This window comes from Tachyglossus aculeatus (genome assembly GCF_015852505.1).
Source record: "Tachyglossus aculeatus isolate mTacAcu1 chromosome 12 unlocalized genomic scaffold, mTacAcu1.pri SUPER_6_unloc_1, whole genome shotgun sequence".
Lineage (NCBI taxonomy): Eukaryota > Metazoa > Chordata > Mammalia > Monotremata > Tachyglossidae > Tachyglossus > Tachyglossus aculeatus.
The window spans coordinates 629,644-653,116 of record NW_024044828.1 but is presented as its reverse complement, the minus strand read 5'-3'; the positions used below and the strand labels follow the sequence as shown (position 1 = coordinate 653,116).

Here is a 23,473-nt window from a genome sequence, read left to right as displayed (position 1 = left end):
CTTCCCAAGCGCTTAGTACAGTGCTCTGCACACAGTAAGCGCTCAATAAATACGATTGAATGAATATGCCGGATTTCATTTTGGAGAGTTTACAGGAGGTTTATATGAGAGAATCACTCCGCAGTACTGTTACCAGGGTTTGATTAAATTTAATAATTATAATAATGGCATTTATTATGCGCTTACTATGTGCCAAGCACTGTTCTAAGCACTGAGGAGGTTACAGAGTGAACAGGTTGTCCCGCGGGGGCCTCACAGTCTTCATCCCCATTTTGCAGATGAGGGAACTGAGGCCCAGAGAAGTGAAGTGACTTGCCCAAAGTCACCCAGCTGACAATTGGTGGAGCCGGGATTTGAACCCATGACCTCTGACTCCAAAGCCCGGGCTCTTTCCACTGAGCCACGCGGTCTTGTTCATGCCGGGTGGGCGGCCGAAGTGGCTGACGGGGAATATTTGGTGGTAAAAATTGGAACTCAGAAAAAAAGGTGAACCTTAGTTAGAAACAATTTGAAAGGAGCAATTATAAAACCAAGTTACACACGAAAGGCCTGGAGGCTTTTTAAATACTTCATAGAGCCTAAGTAAAACATACGATTGAATGAATGAATATATATATATATGTTCGTACATATCTATTACTCTATTTTACTTGTACATATTTATTCTATTTATTTTGTTAATATGTCTTGTTTCGTTGTCTGTGTCCCCCTTCCAGACTGTGAGCCTGCTGTTGGTTAGGGACCATCTCTATATGTTGCCAACTTGTACTTCCCAAGCGCTTAGTACAGTGCTCTGCACACAGTAAGCGCTCAATAAATACGATTGAATGAATGAATTTGCCCCAAACAAACAAGAAACAATCACAGTCAAGCAGAGAAGGAGAGGATCAAGTGGAAGCTCTGCATAGGTAGGAGAAAAGAGATCATTGGAAAGGAAAAGTCATCCTATGAAAAACAAAAAAACCCAACAAAGTGAGGAGAAAAGCAGTGCCCATAAAGAGTGGCGGAACTGGTGCAAGCAGGAAATTAGATGGGCCAAAAAGTCAATCAATCAGTCATATTTACTGAGCACTTACGGTGTGCAGAACACTGTACTAAGCGCTCGAGAGAGTATAACGTAGCAGTATAACAGACACATTCCATGTCCACAGTGTGTATACAGTCTAGAGGGGGATACAGTCTTTAATATAAATGAATAAACTACGGATGTGTACGTAAATGCCGTGGGGCTGGATTTGGTGTGGTGGTAAATAAAGGGAGCCGGAGAAGGGAGTGGGAAAAGAGGAAGTGAGGGTTTAGTCAAGGAAGGTCTCTTGGAGGAGATGTGGGACCGTCTCTATATGTTGCCATCTTGTACTTCCCAAGCGTTTAGTGCGGTGCTGTGCACACAGTAAGCGCTCAATAAATATGATTGAATGAATGAATGTGCCTTCAATAAGGCTTTGAAAGGCGGGGGAGAGGAATTGTCGAGTATGAAAAGGGAATGGGGGCCGGGGCGGGGGGCATTCCAGGCCGGAGGCACGACCAGGGCGAGGGGATGGCGGCGAAATAGATGAAATCAAGATACAGTGAGTAGGTTGGCAGTAGCGGAGCAAACTGTGCAGGCTGGGTTGTAGAAGTAGAAGTTTATTTTGTTAATATGTGTTGTTTTGTTGTCTGTCTTCCCCTTCTAGACCGTGAGCCCACTATTGGGTAGGGACCGTCTCTGTATGTTACCAACTTGGACTTCCCAAGCGCTTAGTACAGTGCTGTGCACACAGTAAGCGCTCAATAAATAAGATTGAATGAATGAATGAATGAATAAAAGCAATCGTAATAATGTGGTATTTGTTAATTGCTGGGGCAGATCCAAGCTAATCAGGCTGGACACAGTCCCTCCCTCACATGGGACCGTGGTTTTAATCCCCATTTTCCAGATGAGAGAACTGAATAACGGAAAGTGAAGTGACTTGCCTAAGGTCACACAGCCGACAAAGTGGCAGAGCTGGGATTAGAGCCCAGATCCTTCTGACTCTCAGGCCTGTGCTCTAACCATCGGGCGACACTGCTAGAAGAGTAGCGAGGTGAGGTAGGAGGGGGCAAGGCGATTAGAGAAGCAGCGTGGCTCAGTGGAAAGAGCCCGGGCTTTGGAGTCAGAGGTCATGGGTTCAAATCCCGGCTCCGCCACTCGTCAGCTGGGTGACTTTGGGCAAATCGCTTCACTTCTCTGGGCCTCAGTGACCTCATCTGGAAAATGGGGATTAAGACCATGAGCCCCCGTGGGACAACCGGATCACCTGGTAACCTCCTCAGCACATTAAGCACATAGTAAGCGCTTAATAAATGCCATCATTATAATTATAATTATTATTGAGTGCTTTAAAGCCATGATGGTAAGGAGTTTCTGTGTGATGCAGAAGTGGATGGGCAACTACTGGAGGTTCTTGAGGAGTGGGGCGACACGAACTGAACGTTTTTTTAGAAGAACGATCCGGGCAACAGAGTGAAGTGTGGACTGGAGTGGGGAGAGAGAGGTCAGCCGGAAGGCTGATGGACTAATCGAGGCAGAAAAAGATAATTGCTTGGATTAATATGGTGGCAGGTTGAATGGAGAGGAAAGGGGGGATTTTAGCGACATGGGGAAGGGTGAACCAAAAGGATTTAGTGGTAGATTGAATTTGTAGGTTCATTCGTTCATTCATTCAATCGCATTTATTGAGCGCTTACTGTGTGCAGAGCACTGGACTAAGTGCTTGGGAAGTTCAAGTCGGCAACATATAGAGACGGTGCCTTCCCAACAACGGGCTCACGGTCTAGAAGGGGGAGACAGGCAACAAGAGAGTGGAGTCAAGGGTAACTCCAGGGTTACAGGCTTGTGAGACAGGAAGGATCTGCAGTGTTGGCAGAGTCAGAGGTCGTGGATTCCGATCCCAGCCCCACCACTCATCGATCGTGTGGCTTTGGGCAAGTCATTTAACTTCTCTTGTGCCTCAGTTACCTCCTCTGGGGATTAAGACTGTGAGCCCCACACACGGGACATCCTAATTACCTTGTATCTACCCCGTGCTTAGAACAGTGCTTGGCGCATAGTAAGCACTTAAATGCCACCGTTATTTATTATTATCATAAGGAGCTCTGTTTTGGACATGTCAAGTTTGAGGTGACGGGCGGATAGCCAAATGGAGATGTCTTGAAGGGAAATTTAAGACCACAGAGAGGGAGAGAGATCAGGGCTGGGGATGGAGATTTGGGAATCATCCGCAGAGAGGCAGCAGTTGTGGTCATAGGAGCAGATGAGTTTTCCAATGGAGTGGGTGTAGATGGAGAATTGATGGGACGCCTGATAGGGGGTGGGAAGCAGAGGAGGAGCCCACAGAGAGGCTGAGAACGAACAGCCGGAGAGATAAGAGATCCAGGGGAGGACAGTGTCAGTGAAGCCATGTTTGGCTAATGTTTCCAGGAGAAGGGGGTGGTCAACAGTCTCATTTATTCATTCATTCATTCAGTCGTATTTATTGAGCGCTTACTGTGTGCAGAGCACTGTACTAAGCGCTTGGGAAGTACAAGTCGGCAACATATAGAGACGGTCCCTACCCAACAACGGGCTCACAGGCTAGAAGGGGGAGACAGGCAACAAAACAAAACATGTGGACAGGTGTCAAGTCATCAAAATAAATAAAATAAAGCTAGGTGCACGAAAGTAGCTGATAAATTGAGAAAGATCAGGATGGAGTCGATGCCATTGGGTTTGGCAAGGAGATAATAGTAATAATAATAATGGTATTTGTTAAGTGCTTTCGTCTGCCAAGCACCGTTCTAAGCGCTGGCGTAGATACGAGGTCATCAGGTCGTCCCACGTCAGGCTCACGGTTTTAATCCCCATTTTACAGATGAGGTAACTGAGGCACAGAGAAGGTAAGTGCCTTTCCCAAGGCCACACAGCAGACAAGAGGCAGAGTCGGAATTAGACCTCACGTCCTCCGACTCCCAAGCGCGTGCTCTTCCCGCCAGGCCCTGCTGTTTCTCTGGAGATATCTTTGAGAGGGCCGTTTCTGTAGAGCGAAGGAGGCAGAAACCAGACTGGCGGAGGCCATGGAGAGACTGGGAGGAGAGGAAGCGGAGTTAGCACGTGTCGGCAACTTGCTCAAGGAGTTTGGAGAGGAATGGTAGGATGGAGGTGGGACGTTAACTGGAGATGAGACGTTAACTGGAAGGGGTCGTGGGGTCTTTTTAGTATGGGGGTACGTACAGCGGGTTTGAGAGCAGTGGTGAAGAAGCCATTGGAGAGTGAACCATTGACGATGGTGACCGGAGAGGGAAGGAGGGAGGAGGCGAGCCTTTTGATAAAGTGCAGCGGGATTGGGTTGGAGTTACAGGTGGAAGGGGGTAGAATTGGAGAGGAGGCGGGAGATCATCCCTTGAGATACCACTGAGAAAGATGTGAGAGTCAAAAGGGGCGGGTGGAAGGAGGGACCGTAGAGGAGCCGGGGAGATTTTAGAGAGGTTCCTCCCGATGGTTTCAATTTTCTCACTAAGCACGTGGCCAGGTGATTAGGGGCCAGAGATGGGAACACAGCGGATTGGGGGCGTTTGAGGAGAGAGTTAAATACCTGAGACAGTTGGCGAGAGTCAGTAGGACCGGGTGGAAGGCAGAGCATAAAGCAGAGATGGACGAGGTCGGCTTGCTATCTGGATTTTGGGCAGCAGCGTTCTTACGATAACGATTCCTGACCACCGTGATGACAGTTGTCTTCGGACTTGAGAGAGCTCGGTTAGACCCTCTCTGCAGGAGAATATCAGGATGTAGTAATTTAACCAAGTAACCGAACCGTTTACTGTACAAAGAAGAACGTCAGGGACCAGCCCTGTTGACCTTCTTCATATAAAGGGAATATCTTCCAAGTAATAATAATAATAATAATGGCATTTGTTAAGCGTTTACTATGTGCAAAGCACTGTTCTAAGCACTGGGGAGGATACAAGGTGATCAGGTTGTCCCATGAGGGGCTCACAGTCTTAATCCCCATTTTACAGTTGAGGGAACTGAGGCCCAGAGAAATGAAGTGACTTGCCCAAAGTCACACAGCTGGCAAATGGCGGAACCGGGATTAGAACCCATGACCTCTGACTCCCAAAGTCACCCAGCTGACAATTGGCAGAGCCGGGATATGAACCCACGACCTCTGACTCCAAAGCCCGGGCTCTTTCCACCGAGCCACGCTGCTTCTCTGTATATTGTTCTCTTTCCCTTCCATAGGACAGAAATATTCCCCATTGATTTTTGGCTTATTGAGTTTTTGGGGGGTTTTTTGTGGGTTCAGCTCCTCACGTCCGTGTTCGACAACAGCATCAAGACCTTCGGAGTGATTGAAAGCGATCCGTTTGACTGGGAGAAGAGCGGCACTGACGGCTCCCTGACGACAACCACCACTTCCACAACTCCTCAGCTACACACCCGCCTAACACCTGCTGCGATTGGGTAGGTCTGAACGGCCAAAACAGCCCCGGCGTCGAACTGAATCTTCCCGGCCGGAGGTCCCCACGGAGAATGAGCAGCCGATCGGTGGTATTCCCGAATGCTTATCTCTGTACATTCAATAATAATAATAATAACAATGGTATTTATTAAGCACTTACTATGTGCAAAGAACTGTTCTAAATGCTGGGGAGGTTACAAGGTGATCAGGTTGCCCCATGGGGGGGCTCCCAGTCTTCATCCCCATTTTCCAGATGAGGGAACTGAGGCCCAGAGAAGTGAAGCGACCTGCCCAAAGTCACCCAGCTGACAGTTGGCGGAGCCGGGATTTGAACCCATGACCTCTGACTCCAAAGCCCATGCTCTTTCCATGTAGTTATCAAGCACTACTGTGTGCAGAGCACTGTACTAAGCGCTTGGGAAGTACAGGTCGGCAACGTTAGAAGCGAGACATGTCTTCCCTCCCCTCGAGGAGCGGAGACATAACAGATACATTTTTTTTTTACAGGATTGATTGAGCAGTATAATACAGTATTAACGGGGAATAAGTGTTGATGGATAGGCCTAGAATTTCTGGCTAATCAGTAGGCAAGACCAAGGGCTTTAGAGCGGAGCAGCAAGGAAGTGAGGGAGAGATCTGTCCAGGCCTCCCATCATTCATTCCTTCATTCAGTCGTATTTATTGAGCGCTTACTGCGTGCAGAGCACTGTACTAAGCGCTTGGAAAGTACAAGTCAGCAACATATAGAGACGGTCCCTACCCGACAACGGGCTCAGCACACCATTTCTTTCTAAAGTTCCCGTGACTTGCCGTTGCTGTCCCCACTGAGGGAACCGCTTTAGCGCCCAAGCACTTAGTACAGCGCTCTGCACGTAGTAAGCATTCAATTCATTCATTCAATCGTATTTATTGAGCGCCTACTGTGTGCAGAGCACTGTACTAAGCGCTTGGGAAGTACAAGTTGGCAACATATAGAGACGGTCCCTACCCAACAGTGGGCTCACAGTCTAGAAGACCCTCAACTGATCGATATCGCTATCGCCACGATACTGGTAAATGGGGTCACAAAAGCTGCACAGGCATAACTGAGTAAGAGGTCTAATGTGTAAAACTTTGTCAGACCAGATTATTTGGGGTTGTTTTTTTTTCTGCCCATCCTAATTCTGCCAGATCTTCTGGATGCGCTCCTCTATTTCTTCCACTTTGTCTTCACTCCCCTTTTTCTCACCAATCAGGATTCCCTCTCCCTTCTATTGCTTTCCACCCTTACGGTTGCTGGGGAAATGGAGAGGGAAACTGGGGGGGAAAAATGCCCAAGTCCGTTTGGGAATAAATGCTGCCGTGGGGAAAAGCAGTGTTGTCTGCCAGCTCCGGGGCACATTTCCCCTCTACAGTGCACAGTAAGTGCTCAATAAATACGACTGAATGAATGAAAAGTAGGCAAACTGATGCCAGGGGGAGAGAAGGCGTCTTCAGTACTAGCAGAAAGTGGTGAGAATTAAGAACCAAGATGGGAGTTTGTCCCGAGGCTGTTTGATAAAATATCAGTACCTAATAATAATAATAATGATGATGATGGCATTTATTCAGCGCTTACTACATGCAAAGCACTGTTCTGGAGGGATGCAAGGTGATCAGGTGTCCCCACGGGGGGCTTACGGTCAATCGCCATTTTACAGATGAGGTCACCGAGGCCCAGAGAAGTGAAATGACTGGCCCAAAGTCACCCAGCTGACAGTTGGTGGAGCCGGGATTTGAACCCGTGACCGCTGGGCCGCCACAAGATCAGATGATGAAAGAAGGTGGTGGGGAAGCTCACAGGTGTTGAACTTCTCCGTCATGATTTTGCAGGGTTGAAAATCCAACTAGCATGCAGTGGTAGTTATTTGAACGTGAGAGCCAAAGTAGATGTAAACTAGAAATACTTGGTCTGGAGGCCTGGTGAGGAAAGGAGTCTGCAGATTTCCTCTTACGGGGCTGATCCTCTGAATTCTCCTGGGATTCAAATCTCCCATCTGTTGCTAGGAGACCTTAGATGACTTCTGCTGCTGGGCTCATCAGGATGTGCCCCTTGGGTGGGGGGGGATCACTGACTTTGGATGAGAAGTCCAAGGATGGTTGTTTTCCCAAATGGGTACCCAAACCAGCAGTGAAAAGGCGCGTGAATGAGTCACTTGATCTCCAGGACGCCCTGTTCGTAATGAACGTATAATGGAGAGTTAGCGAGATCAGCCACGCCAGATTTGATTAGAGGATTTCAGTTACCTTTTTGGCATTTGGAAACGGTCGCAAGAAAAGAAACTGAATCCTGGAGGTTACCGCATATGGGCTGAATTTGCAGTTTGCCAAATTCTCTGCTGATTCCAAGTGTGTTTGCAGCACAACGTAGAGTTGCCACAATGTTGTTTTCTCTCAGGATTTAATATTGAAAATAACCGTGGGAAAATCATTTCACACCTCCAGACACACACCATCAAGTGTGAATGCACACAGTTGCCTGCCTCTCTGCTAGCATACGTCCTCTCAGCTAGCAGCGGGACTCCGGAAAAGGAAGTCCCAGAGGGAATGTTGCAGCCAGAAGGGAAGCACAGAGCATCTCTAGAGGAACTCTAAAGATCTGGAAGAGTCCGGGTTCTAATCCTGGCCCTGCCACTTGTCTGCTGTGTGACCTTGGGCAAGTCACTTCACTTCTCTGGGCCTCAGTTCCCTCCTCTGTAAAATGGGGATGAAGACTGTGATCCCCCTGTGGGACAACCTGCTCACCTTGTAACCTCCCTAGCGCTTAGAACAGTGCTTTGCACGTAGTAAGCGCTTAATTAACGCCATCATTATTATTATTATTATTCTCTGGGCCTCAGTTACCTCATCTGTAAAAGAGGAATTAATTGATGAACTGATTAGGATTTGATTGGTTTTGAATAGGTCACCATACTCTACGCGGGAGTTAGAGAAGAAAACCGTGGGCAGCAGAAAAGCTGCTAGATCATCATCATCATCAATCGTATTTATTGAGCGCTTACTGTGTGCAGAGCACTGTACTAAGCGCTTGGGAAGTCCAAGTTGGCAACATATAGAGACAGTCCCTACCCAACAGTGGGCTCACAGTCTAAAAGGGGGAGACAGAGAACAAAACCAAACATACTAACAAAATAAAATAAATAGAATAGATATGTACAAGTAAAATAAATAAATAAATAGAGTAACAAATATGTACAAACATATACATATAAACAGGTGCTGTGGGGAAGGGAAGGAGGTAAGATGGGGGGGATGGAGAGGGGGACAAGGGGGGCGAGGAAGGAAGGGGCTCAGTCTGGGAAGGCCTCCTGGAGGAGGTGAGCTCTCAGTAGGGCCTTGAAGGGAGGAAGAGAGCCAGATTGGCCGATGTGGGGAGGGAGGGCATTCCAGGCCAGGGGGATGAAGTGGGCTGGGGGTCGACGGTGGGACGGGCGAGAACGAGGTACGGTGAGGAGGTTAGCGGCAGAGGAGCGGAGGGTGCGGGCTGGGCTGGAGAAGGAGAGAAGGGAGGGGAGGTAGAAGGGGGCGAGGTGAGGGACAGCCTTGAAGCCGAGGGTGAGGAGTTTCTGCCTGATGCGTAGGTTGATTGGTAGCCACTGGAGATTTTTGAGGAGGGGAGTAACATGCCCAGAGCATTTCTGGACAAAGACAATCCGGGCAGCAGCATGAAGTAGGGATTGAAGTGGGGAGAGACACGAGGATGGGCGATCAGAGAGAAGGCTGATGCAGTAGTCCAGATGGGATGAGAGCTTGAACGAGAAGGGTAGCGGTGTGGATGGAGAGGAAAGGGCGGATCTTGGCAATGTTGCGGAGCTGAGACCGGCAGGTTTTGGTGACGGCTTGGATGTGAGGGGTGAATGAGAGAGCGGAGTCGAGGATGACACCAAGTTTGCGGGCTTGTGAGACGGGAAGGATGGTAGTGCCGTCAACAGTGATGGGAAAGTCAGGGAGAGGGCAGGGTTTGGGAGGGAAGACAAGGAATTCAGTCTTCGACATGTTGAGCTTTAGGTGGCGGGCAGGCATCCAGATGGAGATGTCCTGAAGGCAGGAGGAGATGCGAGCCTGGAGGGAGGAGGAGAGAGCAGGGGCAGAGATGGAGATCTGGGTGTCATCAGCGTAGAGATGATAGTTGAAGCCGTGGGAGCGAATGAGGTCACCAAGGGAGGGCGTGTAGATCGAGAACAGAAGGGGACCAAGCACTGAACCTTGGGGAACCCCCACAGTAAGGGGATGGGAGGGGGAGGAGGAGCCTGCAAAAGAGACTGAGAATGAACGACCGGAGAGATGAGGAGAACCAGGAGAGGACGGAGTCTGTGAAGCCAAGGTTGCATAGCGTGTTGAGGAGAAGGGGGTGGTCCACAGTGTCGAAGGCAGCTGAGAGGTCGAGGAGGATTAGTATAGAGTAGGAGCCGTTGGATTTGGCAAGCAGGAGGTCATTGGTGACCTTTGAGAGGGCAGTTTCCGTGGAATGTAGGGGACGGAAGCCAGACTGGCGGGGGTCGAGGAGAGAGTTGGTGTTGAGGAATTCGAGGCAGCGGGTGTAGACTACTCGTTCAAGGAGTTTGGAAAGGAACGGTAGGAGGAAGATGGGGCGATAACTAGAAGGTGAGGTGAGGTCAAGAGAGGGTTTTTTTAGGATGGGAGAGACATGGGCATGTTTGAAGGCAGAGGGGAAGGAACCAGTGGAGAGTGAGCGGTTGAAGATGGAAGTTAAGGAGGGGAGAAGGGACGGAGCGAGAGATTTCATGAGATGAGAGGGAATGGGGTCTGAAGCACAGGTGGCCGGAGTAGCACTTGAGAGGAGGGAGGAGAGCTCCTCTGAGGAGACTGCTGGGAAGGATGGGAGAGTAGCAGAGAGGGATGGAGACTGTGAGCCCCCTGTGGGACAACCTGATCATCTTGTAACCTCCCCAGCACTTAGAACAGGGCTTTGCACATAGTAAGCACTTAATAAATGCCATTATTATTATTATTATTATTTCTCCTCCCTGGAATTTATTTTAATGTTTTTAGATTGTAAAGCCCCTAGAGAGCAAGAACGTGGTAACTCTGTTGTACTTTTCATTCATTCGTTCGATCGTATTTATTGAGCGCTTACTGTGTGCAGACTACTGGACTAAGCGCTTGGGAAGTACAGGTCAGCAACATATAGAGACGGTCGCTACAGACTCTAAGCGCTTGGGAAGTACAGGTCGGCAACATATAGAGACGGTCGCTACCCGACAACGGGCTCCCAGCGTAGAAGGGGGAGACAGGCAACAAAATAAAACATGGAAACAGGTGTCAAAGTCGTCAGAACAAATAAAATTAAAGCTATATGCACATCATTAACAAAATAAATAGTAAATACTTACAAAGTAAAATAAATAGAATAATAAATCTGTACAGATATATATACAGGTGCTGTGGGGAGGGGATGGAAGTTAGGCGGGAGGGATGGGGAGGAGGAGAGGAAAAAGGGGGCTCAATCTGGGAAGGCCTCCTGGAAGAGGTGAGCTCTCAGTAGGACTTTGAAGGGAGGAAGAGAGCTAGCTTGGTGGATGTGCCGAGGGAGGGCATTCCGGGCCAGGGGGAGGACGTGGGCCGGGGGTCCACGGCGGGATGGGCGAGAACGAGGTACAGTGAGGAGGTTAGCGGCAGAAGAGCGGAGGGTGCAGGCTGGGCTGGAGAAGGAGAGATTGGGGGGTCACGTAACTGTACTCTCTCTCGAATGCTTAGTACAGTACTCTGCACTCAGTAAGAACTCTTACTGTTGATCGATCTGGAGACTATAATAAACGCTCCTGACTTTAAAAGTGATTTTTTTTTCTTTTGCAGAATCGCCAATGCCACTCCTATCCCAGGAGACCTGCTGAGGGAAAACACAGACGAAGTATTTCCAGACGAGCAACTTAGCGATGGGGAAAATGGGATCCCCGTTGGAGTGTCACCTGAAAGACCGCCTGGATCGTCCGTGCCACCTCGCCCCCAGGAAAAAGATGTGTGGGAGGAGATGGACGCCAACAGGAACAAGATAAAGCTAGGAATCTGCAAGGTGGGTGTCTCTTAGTCGTAACGGTATTTATTAAGCCCGTTCTTGGTGCCGGAAAAAAATATGCAAGTTGGAATTAGACGTGTTCCTTGGCCCTAAGAAAGCTCACAAACTAAAGTTTGAAGTGGGGGAAAAGCGACCGATAACAGAGGCATAAGGAGAGAGGAAAGGAAACACCAAGACAGCGGACGCGGAAACAAACCAAAGATCTCTAGGGCTATCGCTAGAGGAGCAGAATTTCAGGCTTTTAATCAATCAATCGTATTTATTGAGCGCTTACTTTGTGCAGAGCACTGTACTAAGCGCTTGGGAAGTACAAGTTGGCAACATATAGAGACAGTCCCTACCCAACAGTGGGCTCACAGTCTAAAAGTGGTTTTAGTGGTTTTGGAGTCCACAGTCAGAACCGCAGCCACAGAGACTGCTACAGAAGCAGCTGCCGGAGCTTTCCCGAGGTTTTCCTACCGCTCGTCTCTTTCCCACTGAGGCGGTGCAGAGGAAGATCGGGATGGGGAGGTGAAAGAGAGCCGGTTTGTGATCCCAGGGAGGCGGCGTGGCGGTGAGCGTTGGTTCTGGCCGCCACAGTGGGACGGGGGCAGTCGCAAGAGTTGCGATAGGAAGGTGGCGGGTTCCTCGTGGATTTTGCTCAGCCCTTAGATGGAAAGGTTGGAGGGCCACGCCGGAGGAGTTGAAATCCCCCAGGGCCCAGCGGGCACAGGGTTCATCGAGTGCAGACTGGATATCTAGACCGTGAGCTCGTTACGGGCAGGGAATGTGTCTGTCTGTTGTTGTACTTCCCCAAGGGCTTATGACAGTGCTTTGCACACAGTCAGCGCTCAGTGTGGATTGAACTGAATTGCAGGGGCCCTGGAAAGAGTAATGGGAAAGTGACAGTTGCCCGGTGGATTTGTTTGTGGTGAAAAAAGAGCCCAGCTCAGTGGCCCAGTGGGTTGGAGGCCGAATGCCAGCCTGCTGCTGCTTCTGAACAAGTGTATGCAATTACCCTTCATTCGGATGAATGCCACTGATGGCAAAATTTGTTTACAAGGGTGTACGTGGCTGAGAAAGCCTGTGGGAGACCCGTGCTCCTAGTCACATTGTTTTGTGTTTAATGTTGGTAGCGCCTGGCGATGTTTTCTCATTTACTTTCCTTTGCTCTCTTTTGCTTTGTTTTGTAAAACACAAGTTTTGTCCCCTTCACAACTTGGACATAAAAAAAAGCCACTCTTTTCTTCCTAGCAGCGAGCTCGGCTAGTCACTGTGCCCTCAAAATAATAATAATAATGATGATGATGGCATTTGTTCAGCACTTATTATGTGCAAAGCACTGTTCTAAGCGCTGGGGAGGATACACGGTGATCAGTGCTCTGCACACAGTAAGCACTCAATAAATACAATTGAATGAATCAGGTTGTCCCACGGGGGGCTCACAGTCTTAATCCACATTTTCCAGGTGAGGGAACTGAGGCCCAGAGAAGTGAAGTGACTTGCCCAAAGTCACCCACCTGACAATTGGTGGAGCCGGGATTTGAACCCATGACCTCCAAAGCCCGGGCTGTTGCCACTGAGCCTCGCTGCTTCTCTCCAAACATTTCCTCCGCATCCCCTGCTTTCATTTCGCACTCTCACTCTTCCTGGGGTGCAAGCTCCACAACGCCGTCCTTTGATGGGAGACCCAGAGCTCCCGCCGAGGCCCAAACGGAGTTGCCGCTCTTCGCAAAGTTTCCATTGGTCAACCGTTGGTGTTTTTTGAGTGCTGAGCACTGTCCTAAGCGCTTGGGAGAGCACAGTGCCACAGAGCTGGTAGACACGCTTCCAGTGCTTAGAACAGTGCTTCGCGCATAACAAGCGCTTAATAAATGCCGTCGTTATTAGCATTATTATTCCTTCCCGTAGTGACCTTCCTGTGTAGTGGACTAGGAAGCCAATCGGATTATGTGGAGAGCCATCCTCCTATGTAGTGAATTCCTCAAAGATTAGCTGGGTTCGAGCTGGCTTATCCAAACGACCTACCCTTTCTCCGTTTGGACATTGCTAGCGAAGAGGGGGCTGGGTGTGGGGTTCACATTTGGGGCTTTCAAGCGGCGTCGCCTCAGTTCCCAGATTCCCTAAATCCCAAGACGTCATTTCAGGATTACCTGCAAAGGGTACCTGAAAGGTTAAAGGTTCGATTCACTTTTCCGGTCCTCCGTAACAGGCTCCAGACCCGCTCCTCTCTCTCTCGCCCCATCCCCGCCGGGCTGGGAACGGAGCTGAGTTTCAGTCTAAAGCTAGCGGCACCTCTCTGGTGTTTCCAAACTATTCTCCCTCCCCAGCTTTGCAACGGTTTGTGCTTTCCCACGGAACGGGCTACAGACTGGTAGTCGTGAGATCTGGGAAATCTGGGAAGCGTTGTGCTTGGTATCCCTTTTCCCTGAGTTTCTGCTTTTGCTACAGAAAGAGCGCCAAGGCTTCCCAAAAGCCCTCCCTTCCAAGCTGCTGCACTGTACAGGGGGCTCAGTAATAATAATAATAATAATAAGGATGGCATTTATTAAGCGTTTACTAGGTGCAAAGCACTGTTCTAAGCGCTGGGGAGGTTACAAGGTGTAGATTTTCCTACCAGTCAGATGGCGGAGAACACTCAACATGCAAGTATGCTTGGGGGAATGTTTTAATAATAGTAATAATAACGATGATGATGGCATTTGTTAAGCGCTTACTATGTGCAAAGCACTGTTCTAAGCGCTGGGGGGGATACAAGGCGATCAGGTTGTCCCACATGGGGTTCACAGTCTTCATCCCCATTTTCCAGATGAGGTCACTGAGGCTCAGAGAAGTTAAGTGACTTGCCCCAAGGTCACACAGCAGACATGTGGCAGAGCTGGGATTCGAACCCATGACCTCTGACTCAAAAGCCCGGGCTCTTTCCAGTGAGCCACACTGCTTCTCTAACTGGTGGAATCCAAAAAACAAGGGTCGTCCAGGAGCCATCGTCGGTTGTATTCAATTGTATTTATTGAGCGCCTGCTGTGTGCAGAGCACTGGACTAAGCACTTGAGTCATAGGTTATCAAACCTCTACCTTGTACCCTTCGCACATAATCCTGAAATGATGTCTTGGGGTTTAGGGATTTAATTTATTCACTGAAATATACTAATAACAATAATAATAATGGTATTTGTTAAGCACTGTGATTATCTTGTATCCACTTCAGTGCTTAGAACACTGTTTGACCCATAGTAAGTGCTTAAACAGTGATAATAATGATGGCATTTATTAAGCACTTACTATGTGCAAAGCACTGTTCTAAGCACTGAGATAGAAGGTAATCAGGTTGTCCCACGTGGGGCTCCCAGTCTTAATCCCCATTTTCCAGATGAGGGAACTGAGGCCCAGAGAAGTGAAGTGACTTGCCCAAAGTCACACCGCTGACAAGCGGCGGAGTCGGGATTAGAACCCGTGACCTCCGACTCCCAAGCCCGGGCTCTTTCCACTGAGCCGCGCTGCTATCTCGTTCGTAGTCCAGACGCTGAAGAACGCCCCAACTGATGGGAAAGTTTGGCCTCTGTTGGCTTTTCTGACTTCTGTCTGAATCCAAAAATCCCTGGATTTTTGACTTTAGGACATTCGCCACGTTAGATACGATGGTCAAGGGAAGACTTGCACGTTCTAAGATTTACTCCTGAACCCCTCGCGGACTCTAGTGCCCTTTGCTATCCAAAACAATGAAGAGAGAGTGACCCTTTTTAAAAAGATTTGGGGAACCTCAGACTTTTTTGGCTCCTTGTGGCAGGCTACTACTGCTGACGGATTAAGACGCTTCTGAGACGTAGCAGAATCACGCCGCAGTCTGTAAAGTTGTTTTCGACTGTTCTTTAATAATAATAATAATGATGATGGCATTTATTAAGTGCTTACTATGTGCAAAGCACTGTTCTAAGCGCTGGGGAGGTTACAAGGAGATCAGGGTGTCCCGCGGGGGGCTCACAGTCTTAATCCTCATTTTCCAGATGAGGGAACTGAGGCCCAGAGAAGTGAAGTGACTTGCTGGAAGTCACACAGCTGACAATCGGCGGAGCTGGGATTTGAACCCAGGACCTCTGACTCCCATGCCTGGGCTCTTTCCACTGAGTCATGCTGCTTTTCATAGCATGTGTGAATTTATGGAAATTTAGGAAACCTTTGGTGAATAAGCAACGTGACTCAGTGGAAAGATCCCGGGCTTTGAAGTCAGAGGTCATGGGTTCGAATTCCGGCCCCACCAATTGTCAGCTGGGTGACTTTGGGCAAGTCACTTCACTTCTCTGGGCCTCAGTTACCTCATCAGTAAAAATGGGGATTGTTAATAATAATAATCATAATAATGGCATTTATTAAGTGCTTACTATGTGCAAAGCACTATTCTAAGCACTGGGGAGATTACAAGGAGATCAGGTTGTCCCACAGGGGGTTTACAGTCTTAGTCCCCATTTTCCAGATGAGGGAGCTGAGGCACAGAGAAGTTAAGTGACTTGCCCAAAGTCACCCAGATGACAATTGGCGGAGCCGGGATTCGAGCCCATGACCCCTGACTGCAAAGCCCGGCCTCTTTCCACTGAGCCACGCTGCTTCTCCTAAGACTCTGATCCCCCTGTGGGACAACCTGATCAGCTTGTAACCTCCCTAGCGCTTAGAACAGTGCTTGGCACATGGTAAGCTCTTAATAAATGCCATCGTTATTATTATTATTATAAGCACACCATGAAGCGATTCGGTGCCTTCCGATAAAATCCTCGAGCGCTCTTTACTGCAGATAATAGGGTCTGAGCACTGGGGTTGAACCATAACGTACCGTGTGTTGTGTTTTTTTTTTGTGCGGGCGGCGTTTTATTTTACCGTCCGATATAGGCCGCAACCGAAGAGGAGAATAGCCACAGTCCAGCGAACGGAATCCCGAATGCACCAAACCTCGGCTCTCCGATCCATGTCCGCTCAGAAACGGCACAGCCGGAAAGAGACATTCCGCTTGTGCGCAAGCTACGTTCAATCCACAGCTTCGAGCTGGAGAAGCATCTGACGTTGGAGTCAAAGCCAGACGCTGATAAATTTCTGGAGACCTGGTACGAATCAACTGCTCCACTCTTGGGGTTTTAAATCGGCACCTGGTTTTCTTGCCCGTTTGTGGCCAAGAAGTAGTTCGGGATCCTAAGGGATTGAGCGCTTACTGTGGCTAAGCACTTGGGAGAGTACAATACAACAACAATAATAATAATAATCATGGCATCTGTTATGCGCTTACTGTGTGCCAAGCACTGTTCTAAGCGCTGGGGAGGATACAAGGTGATCAGGTTGTCCCACATGGGGCTCCCAGTCTTCATCCCCATTTTCTAGATGAGGTCACTGAGGCCCAGAGCAGTAAAGTGACTTTCCCAAGGTCACACAGCAGACAATTGGCGGAGCCCGGATTAGAACCCATAATAATAATGATGGCATTTGTTAAGCGCTTGCTATGTGCAAAGCACTGTTCTAAGCACTGGGGAGGTTACAAGGTGATCACGTTGTCCCATGGGGGGCTCACAGTCTTCATCCCCATTTTACAGATAACTGAGGCCCAGAGAAGTGAAGTGACTTGCCCCAAGTCACACAGCTGACAAGTGGTGGAGTCGGGATTTGAACCCATGACCTCTGACTCCAAAGCCCAGGCTCTTTCCGCTGAGCCACACTGCTTCTCGTAGCTTGGTGGGATAATAGTAATACTACTTGTGGTACGTTAAGTGTCTACTATGTGCCAAGCACTGTGCTAAGGGCCGGGGTAAATACAAGATAATCAGATGAGACGTAGTCCGTGTCCCACAGGAGGCTCACGGTCGAAATAGGAGAGAGAATAAGCATTTCCCCCCCATTTTACAGATGAGGTAACTGGGGCAGAAAGAAGTTACTCACCCGAGGTCTCACATGGCAGGCGAGCGGCAGAGTAAGGATTAGAACCCGGTGCTCTAACTCCCAGGCCTGACTTCTTTCCTCAGGGCCCTAAACTAAAGAGGGAGGCTGGGCTAAACGCCTATCTACTAGAGACCACCCCTGCCGGGTTCTGGATTGCAGCTCCTCCTTTGCTGTGATTGTATCCATAATAACATAATCCATAATAACAGTAATAATAATGGTGGTATTTGTTCATTCGATCCTATTTATTGAGCGCTTCCTGTGTGCAGGGCACTGGACTAAGCGCTTGGGAAGTCCAAGTTGGCAACATATAGAGACGGCCCTTACCCAACAGCGGGCTCACAGTCTGGAAAGCACTAGAAGTAAGTGTTAAGCGCTTACTATGTGCAAAGCACTGTTCTAAGCGCTAGGGAGGTTACAAGGTGATCAGGTTGTCCCACAGGGGGCTCCCAGTCTTCACCCCCATTTTCCAGATGAGGGAACTGAGGCGCAGAGAAGCGAAGTGGCTTGCCCAAAGTCACCCAGATGACAGTTGGAAGAGCCGGGATTTGAACCCATGACCTCTGACTCCAAAGCCCGGACTCTTTCCACTGAGCCACGCTGCTTCTCTATGTTGGGTAGGGACCGTCTCTGTATTTGTACTTCCCAAGCACTTCGTACAGTGCTCTGCACACAGTAAGCGCTCAGTAAATAGGACAGAATGCATGAATGAAATTCAGTTTGCCAGCCCTGGTTCCCGTAGGAAGCCCTACCTCCCGCGGTCAGGGGAGCGGAGGCAGGGAGCTGGAAGACCGGAGACCTGGGTTCTAAACCTAGCTCTACCACCTTGCCTGCTGTGCGAGACCTTGGGCAAGTCATCTAGCTGCTCTGGGCCTCAGTTTCCTCATGTGAAGCAGCGGAGCTCAGTGGAAAGAGCCCAGGGTTTGGAGTCAGAGGTCACGGGTTCCAATCCCGGCTCTGCCGCCTGTCAGCTGTGGGGCTTTGGGCAAGTCACTTCTCTACGCCTCAGTTCCCACATCTGTCAAATGGAGGTGAAGACTGTGAGCCCCCCGTGGGACCACCTGATCACCTTGTAACCTCCCCAGCGCTTAGAACAGTGCTTGGCACATAGTAAGCGCCTAATAAATGCCATCATCATTATTAGCTGAAAAACCGAGGCGAAAATAACCTGTTCTCCCTCCCCGTATCCTGTGAACCCTGTGGAGGACAGGGACTGTATCCAATCTGCTGGTTTTTCATCCGCTCCAGCGCTTACTTGTATGTATCCCAGCACTTAGTATAGTGCCTGGAACATAGTGAGTGCTTAACAAATACCGTAGCAGGGCTCAGTGGAAAGAGCCCGGGCTTTGGAGTCAGAGGTCATGGGTTCGAATCCCGGCCCCGCCACTTGTCAGCTGGGTGACTTTGGGCAAGTCACTTCACTTCTCTGGGCCTCGGTTACCTCATCTGGAAAATGGGGATGAAGACTGTGAGCCCAACATGGGACAACCTGTTCACCTTATTCATTCATTCATTCATTCAGTCGCATTTATTGAGCACTTACTGTGTGCAGAGCACTGTACTAAGGACTTGGGAAGTCCAAGTTGGCAACATCTAGAGACGGTCCCTACCCAACAGCGGGCTCACAGTCTAGAAGTGGGAGACAGAGAACAAAACAAAACATATTAACAAAATAAAATAAATATGTAGAAGTAAAATAAATACTTATTTGGTTATAAGTATTATATGGTTATAAGGTTATATGTTGCCAACTTGTACTTCCCAAGTCCTTAGTACAGTGCTCTGCACACAGTAAGTGCTCAATAAATGCAACTGAATGAATGAATGAATGAATAACCTCCCCAGCGCTTAAAACAGTGCTGGGCACATAGTAAGTGCTTAATAAATGCTATTATTATTATTACTGCAGTGCCTGGGAAGAGTAAGAGCTTGGTAAGGGCCAGGCTTATCATTACTCCCAGGGGCGGGCCAGGGCAGGAGCGGGTGGCTACTGCCACTGCTGTGGGTTTGAGTGCCAGTGACATCATGGTGGGTTGCCACCCTGTCCCTCCCTCCTCCCTCCCTCTCTGGACCGGGGGCTTGCGGAGGGGACAGCGGGTCAGAAGAAGCACCAGGACTATGGATTTTAGATGGATTTTAGAGCCCTTGGCAGGAGACGTGGACTGGCTCCCAGGAAACCAGCCCACAGGCCGGCTCCTCCAACCACCGTGCCCACTTTGGGGGCCCGGGGACAAGATAAATTCATTCTTTCATTCAGTCGTATTTATTGAGCGCTTACTGTGTGCAGAGCACTGTACTAAGTGCTTGGGAAGTACAAGTTGGCTACATATAGAGAGGGTCCCTCCCCAACAACGGGCTCACAGTCTAGAAGGGGGAGACGGACAGCAAAACAGAACATGTGGACAGGTATCAAGTCATCAGAATAAATAGAAATAAAGCTAGATACACATCATTAAAAAAATAAGTAGAATAGTAAAGATGACCGTGGAGGTGAAGAGAACTGACAGGATGGACTCTAAGCTCGTAGGCAGGGAATGTGTCTGCTAATTCTCCTCTCTCGTGCTCCCCCAAGCGCTTAGAGCGGTGCTGTCCCAAACTAAGCGCTCAGTAGATACCACTAATCGATGAATTAATTGATAGATTTGACCCAGGGCAGAAGGCTCAGCCTCAGATCTAGTGCCCCCACAGCCTCGCCCCAGCCTAATAATAATAATGGTGGCATTTATTAAGCGCTTACTGTGTGTAAAGCCCTGTTCTAAGTGCTGGGGAGGTTACAGAGTGATCAGGTTGTCCCCCGGGGGGCTCCCAGTCTTCATCCCCATTTTCCAGATGAGGGAACTGAGGCCCAGAGAAGTGAAGTGACTTGCCCAAAGTCACACAGCGGACAGTTGGCGGAATCGGGCTTTGAACCCGTGACCTCTGACTCCGAAGCCCGGTCTCTTTCCACTGACAGGAGTCCCGCCCACCGAGACGTAATAATAGTGACAGCATTTGTTAAGCGCTTACTCTGTGCAAAGCACTATTCTAAGCGCTGGGGAGGCCACAAGGTGATCTGATTGTCCCACGTGGGGCTCACACCCCCATTTTACAGATGAGGTAACTGAGGCCCAGAGAAGTGAAGAGACTTGCCCAAAGTCACACAGCGGACAGTTGGCGGAGCCGGGATTAGAACCCATGACTTCCGACTCCCAAGCCCGGGCTCTTTCCATTGAGCCACGCCTGGGGGGCGAACCCAGGCTTGTTCCCACCCCTTCCCTGCCTTCCTTGGGCTAGATGGCCAACAGGGAGATGCTGCTCATTAAAATTGGGGTCGGGGTGGGCGGCCTTGTTCAGCATGGGCGATTGGTGCAGGCTGGAGAAAAGGGACCCTAGAGGGCTAACGGAACTCTGGAACAATTGGGGAATCCCCGGGGCAGGATCTCAGAACCCCTTAGAAGGGATGGGACTTCCCTCCCTAGCCCGGAAGGAGACCAGGCTACTTTGCCAGCGGTGAGGACTCTCTGTGAAGAGGTGGTAAGGCCTTTCCCTCTAATCCCCTGTCCTCCTTTCCCACCAGACTTTCAAGCCTCCTCCTCTCAGCGTGGCACCTTTTCGGCTCTCGCCCATTCAACCTCTCCCCACCTCACGTCTTTCCTTCTCCCGTCCCCCGCCCAACATCTCTAGCCTGATAAGGCCTGTGGAACCTCTACTCCACGACGGGCAAATTCCCCTTCATCCCCGACTTGTTGCCGTCACTGAGCCCTGGCTCTCCCCGTTTCTCTCCCCCAAGGGGGCTCCGTATTCATTCATTCACCCAATCGCTTACTGTGTGCAGAGCACTGTACTAAGCGCTTGGGAAGTACAAATCGGCAACCTATAGAGACGGTCCCTACCTGACGACGGGCTCACGGTCTAGAAGGGAGAGACGGACGACAAGACAAAACATGTGGACAGGTGTCAAGTCGTCAGAACAAATAGAATTAAAGCTAGATGCACAGCATTCACAAAATAAACAGAATAGTCAATATGGACAAGTAAAATAGAGTCATAGATCTGTACAAACATATATACAGGTGCTGTGGTGGAGGGGAAGGAGATAGGGTCGGGGGGATGGGGAGGAGGAGAGGAAAAAGGAGGCTTGGTCTGGGAAGACCTCCTGGAGGAGATAGGGTCGGGGGGATGGGGAGGAGGAGAGGAAAAAGGAGGCTTGGTCTGGGAAGACCTCCTGGAGGAGGTGAGCTCTCCGTAGGGCTTTGAAGGGAGGAAGAGAGCTAGCTTGGCGATTGTGTGGAGGGAGGGCATTCCGGGCCAGGGGGAGGATGTGGGCTGGGGCTCGACGGCGGGACAGGCGAAAACGAGGCACAGTGAGGAGGTTAGCGGCAGATCCTACTCCTCAAGAATCACTGGGAAAGTGAGAATCTTGATTGATTCTTTTCCCTTCCTGCTGCTTTTGGATGGTCTCTCCCCATCATTCCCTCTCTTTCTATAATGATGGCATTTGTTAAGCGCTTCCCATGTGCAAAGCACTCTTGTAAGCGCTGAATAATTTTGGTATTTGTTAAGCGCTTACTATGTGCCAAGCACTTCTAAGCGCCAAATAATTTTGGTATTTGTTAAGCGCTTACTATGTGCAGAGCACTGTTCTAAGCGCTGAATAATTTTGGTATTTGTTAAGTGCTTACTATGTGCAAAGCACTGTTCTAAGTGCTGAATAATTTTGGTATTTGTTAAGCGTTTACTGTGTGCCAAGCACTGTTCTAAGTGCTGGGGAGGATACAAGGTGATCAGGCTGTCCCTTGTGAGGCTCATAATCTTAATCCCCATTTTACGGATGAGGTAACAGAGGCACGGAGAAGTGAAGTGACTTGCCCAAAGTCACACAGCTGACAAACGGTGGCGCCAGGATTTGAACCCGTGATGATGATGATGATGGCATTTATTAAGTGCTTACTATGTGCAAAGCACTGTTCTAAGCGCTGGGGAGGATACCAGGTGATCAGGTTGTGCCTTGTGAGGCTCACAGTCTTAATCCCCATTTTACAGATGAGGTAACGGAGGCATGGAGAAGTGAAGTGACTTGCCCAAAGTCACACAGCTGACAAGCGGTGGAGCCTTGATTTGGTCCCATGATCTCTGACTCCTAGGCCTGGGCTCTTCCCACTGAGCCACGAATCATCCATCGCTTCCTTCCACTCTTGTTTGCAGTCCGCGTCGTTTACCGTCCTATAATTTCCGAGCCGTTTTGACCCATTTCTCCTATTCTCTATCTCCTTGTTGGTCACTGCACTGATCCTCGGGACGTCTCCGTGGATGTTCCCGACGACCTCCCGGCCATCCTCTTCCTGTCACTTAACTTGCTCCACCGCCCCCCATCTACCCACTGACTTGGACGCGGGCATTCCTCCCTTCGTTTCTGCCCTCTGTCCCGTCCCTGACCTCACCAATTCCAAAATCCTACTCTCCGGCCACACCCTTGCCTTCTCTCCTCGAAACCGTCCCGTCCCCTGCAGAGAGACCTCCGATCCCTTGACCCTTTCCGACGATCCCAAGCCACCGTGCCCCATTCGGTCTCCCTGCGCAACCTTCCCGCTCATGATGCGCAGATCTACGTTGTCAACTCCGTCCTTTCCCCGGAACCCAGCTCCCTTTCGTTCTGTCCCTCTTTCGATCTCCTACGTCCAACCCACAGCCTTAGTTCACGTCCACGGTACTTTTTCTCTGCTCATATGTTCGCGCCGCAGTGCTCTGCCGATGGAAATCCAGACAGCAGGCCAACGTCGTCCATTTCAAACACACCCTCACCTGCCATGGCTCCTCTCCTGTGCCCAGAAACCATACAGAAACTCTTCACCACTGGCTTTAAGGCACTCAAATGAGCTCTCTTCCTTCCTTTCCCCCCGTTATCCAGTCTACACACTTTGATCCTCTAACACTAACTTACTTCCCGTGCCTTGATCTTATCCGTCTTATCATCAGCACCATGCTCACGCCCTCCCTCCTGCTTGGAACTCCTCCCTTCATTCAGCAGATCACCCCGCTTCCCATCTTCGGCGCCCTGCTGGAATTATACGTCTTCGCGGAAGTC

At 49.6% G+C, this 23,473-nt stretch overlaps 1 protein-coding gene across 2 annotated transcripts in view; it reads left to right on the top strand.

The window, feature by feature from the left end:
* TTBK2 (tau tubulin kinase 2) overlaps positions 1-23,473 on the top strand; it is a 154,759-nt gene that overhangs the window by 115,081 nt on the left and 16,205 nt on the right. For both annotated transcript variants that reach the window (XM_038741272.1, XM_038741273.1), the window contains exons 10-12: positions 5,301-5,458; positions 11,292-11,508; positions 16,375-16,586. In XM_038741272.1, the coding sequence (XP_038597200.1) occupies positions 5,301-5,458; positions 11,292-11,508; positions 16,375-16,586 (587 nt within the window). The remainder of the gene's footprint in view (positions 1-5,300; positions 5,459-11,291; positions 11,509-16,374; positions 16,587-23,473) is intronic.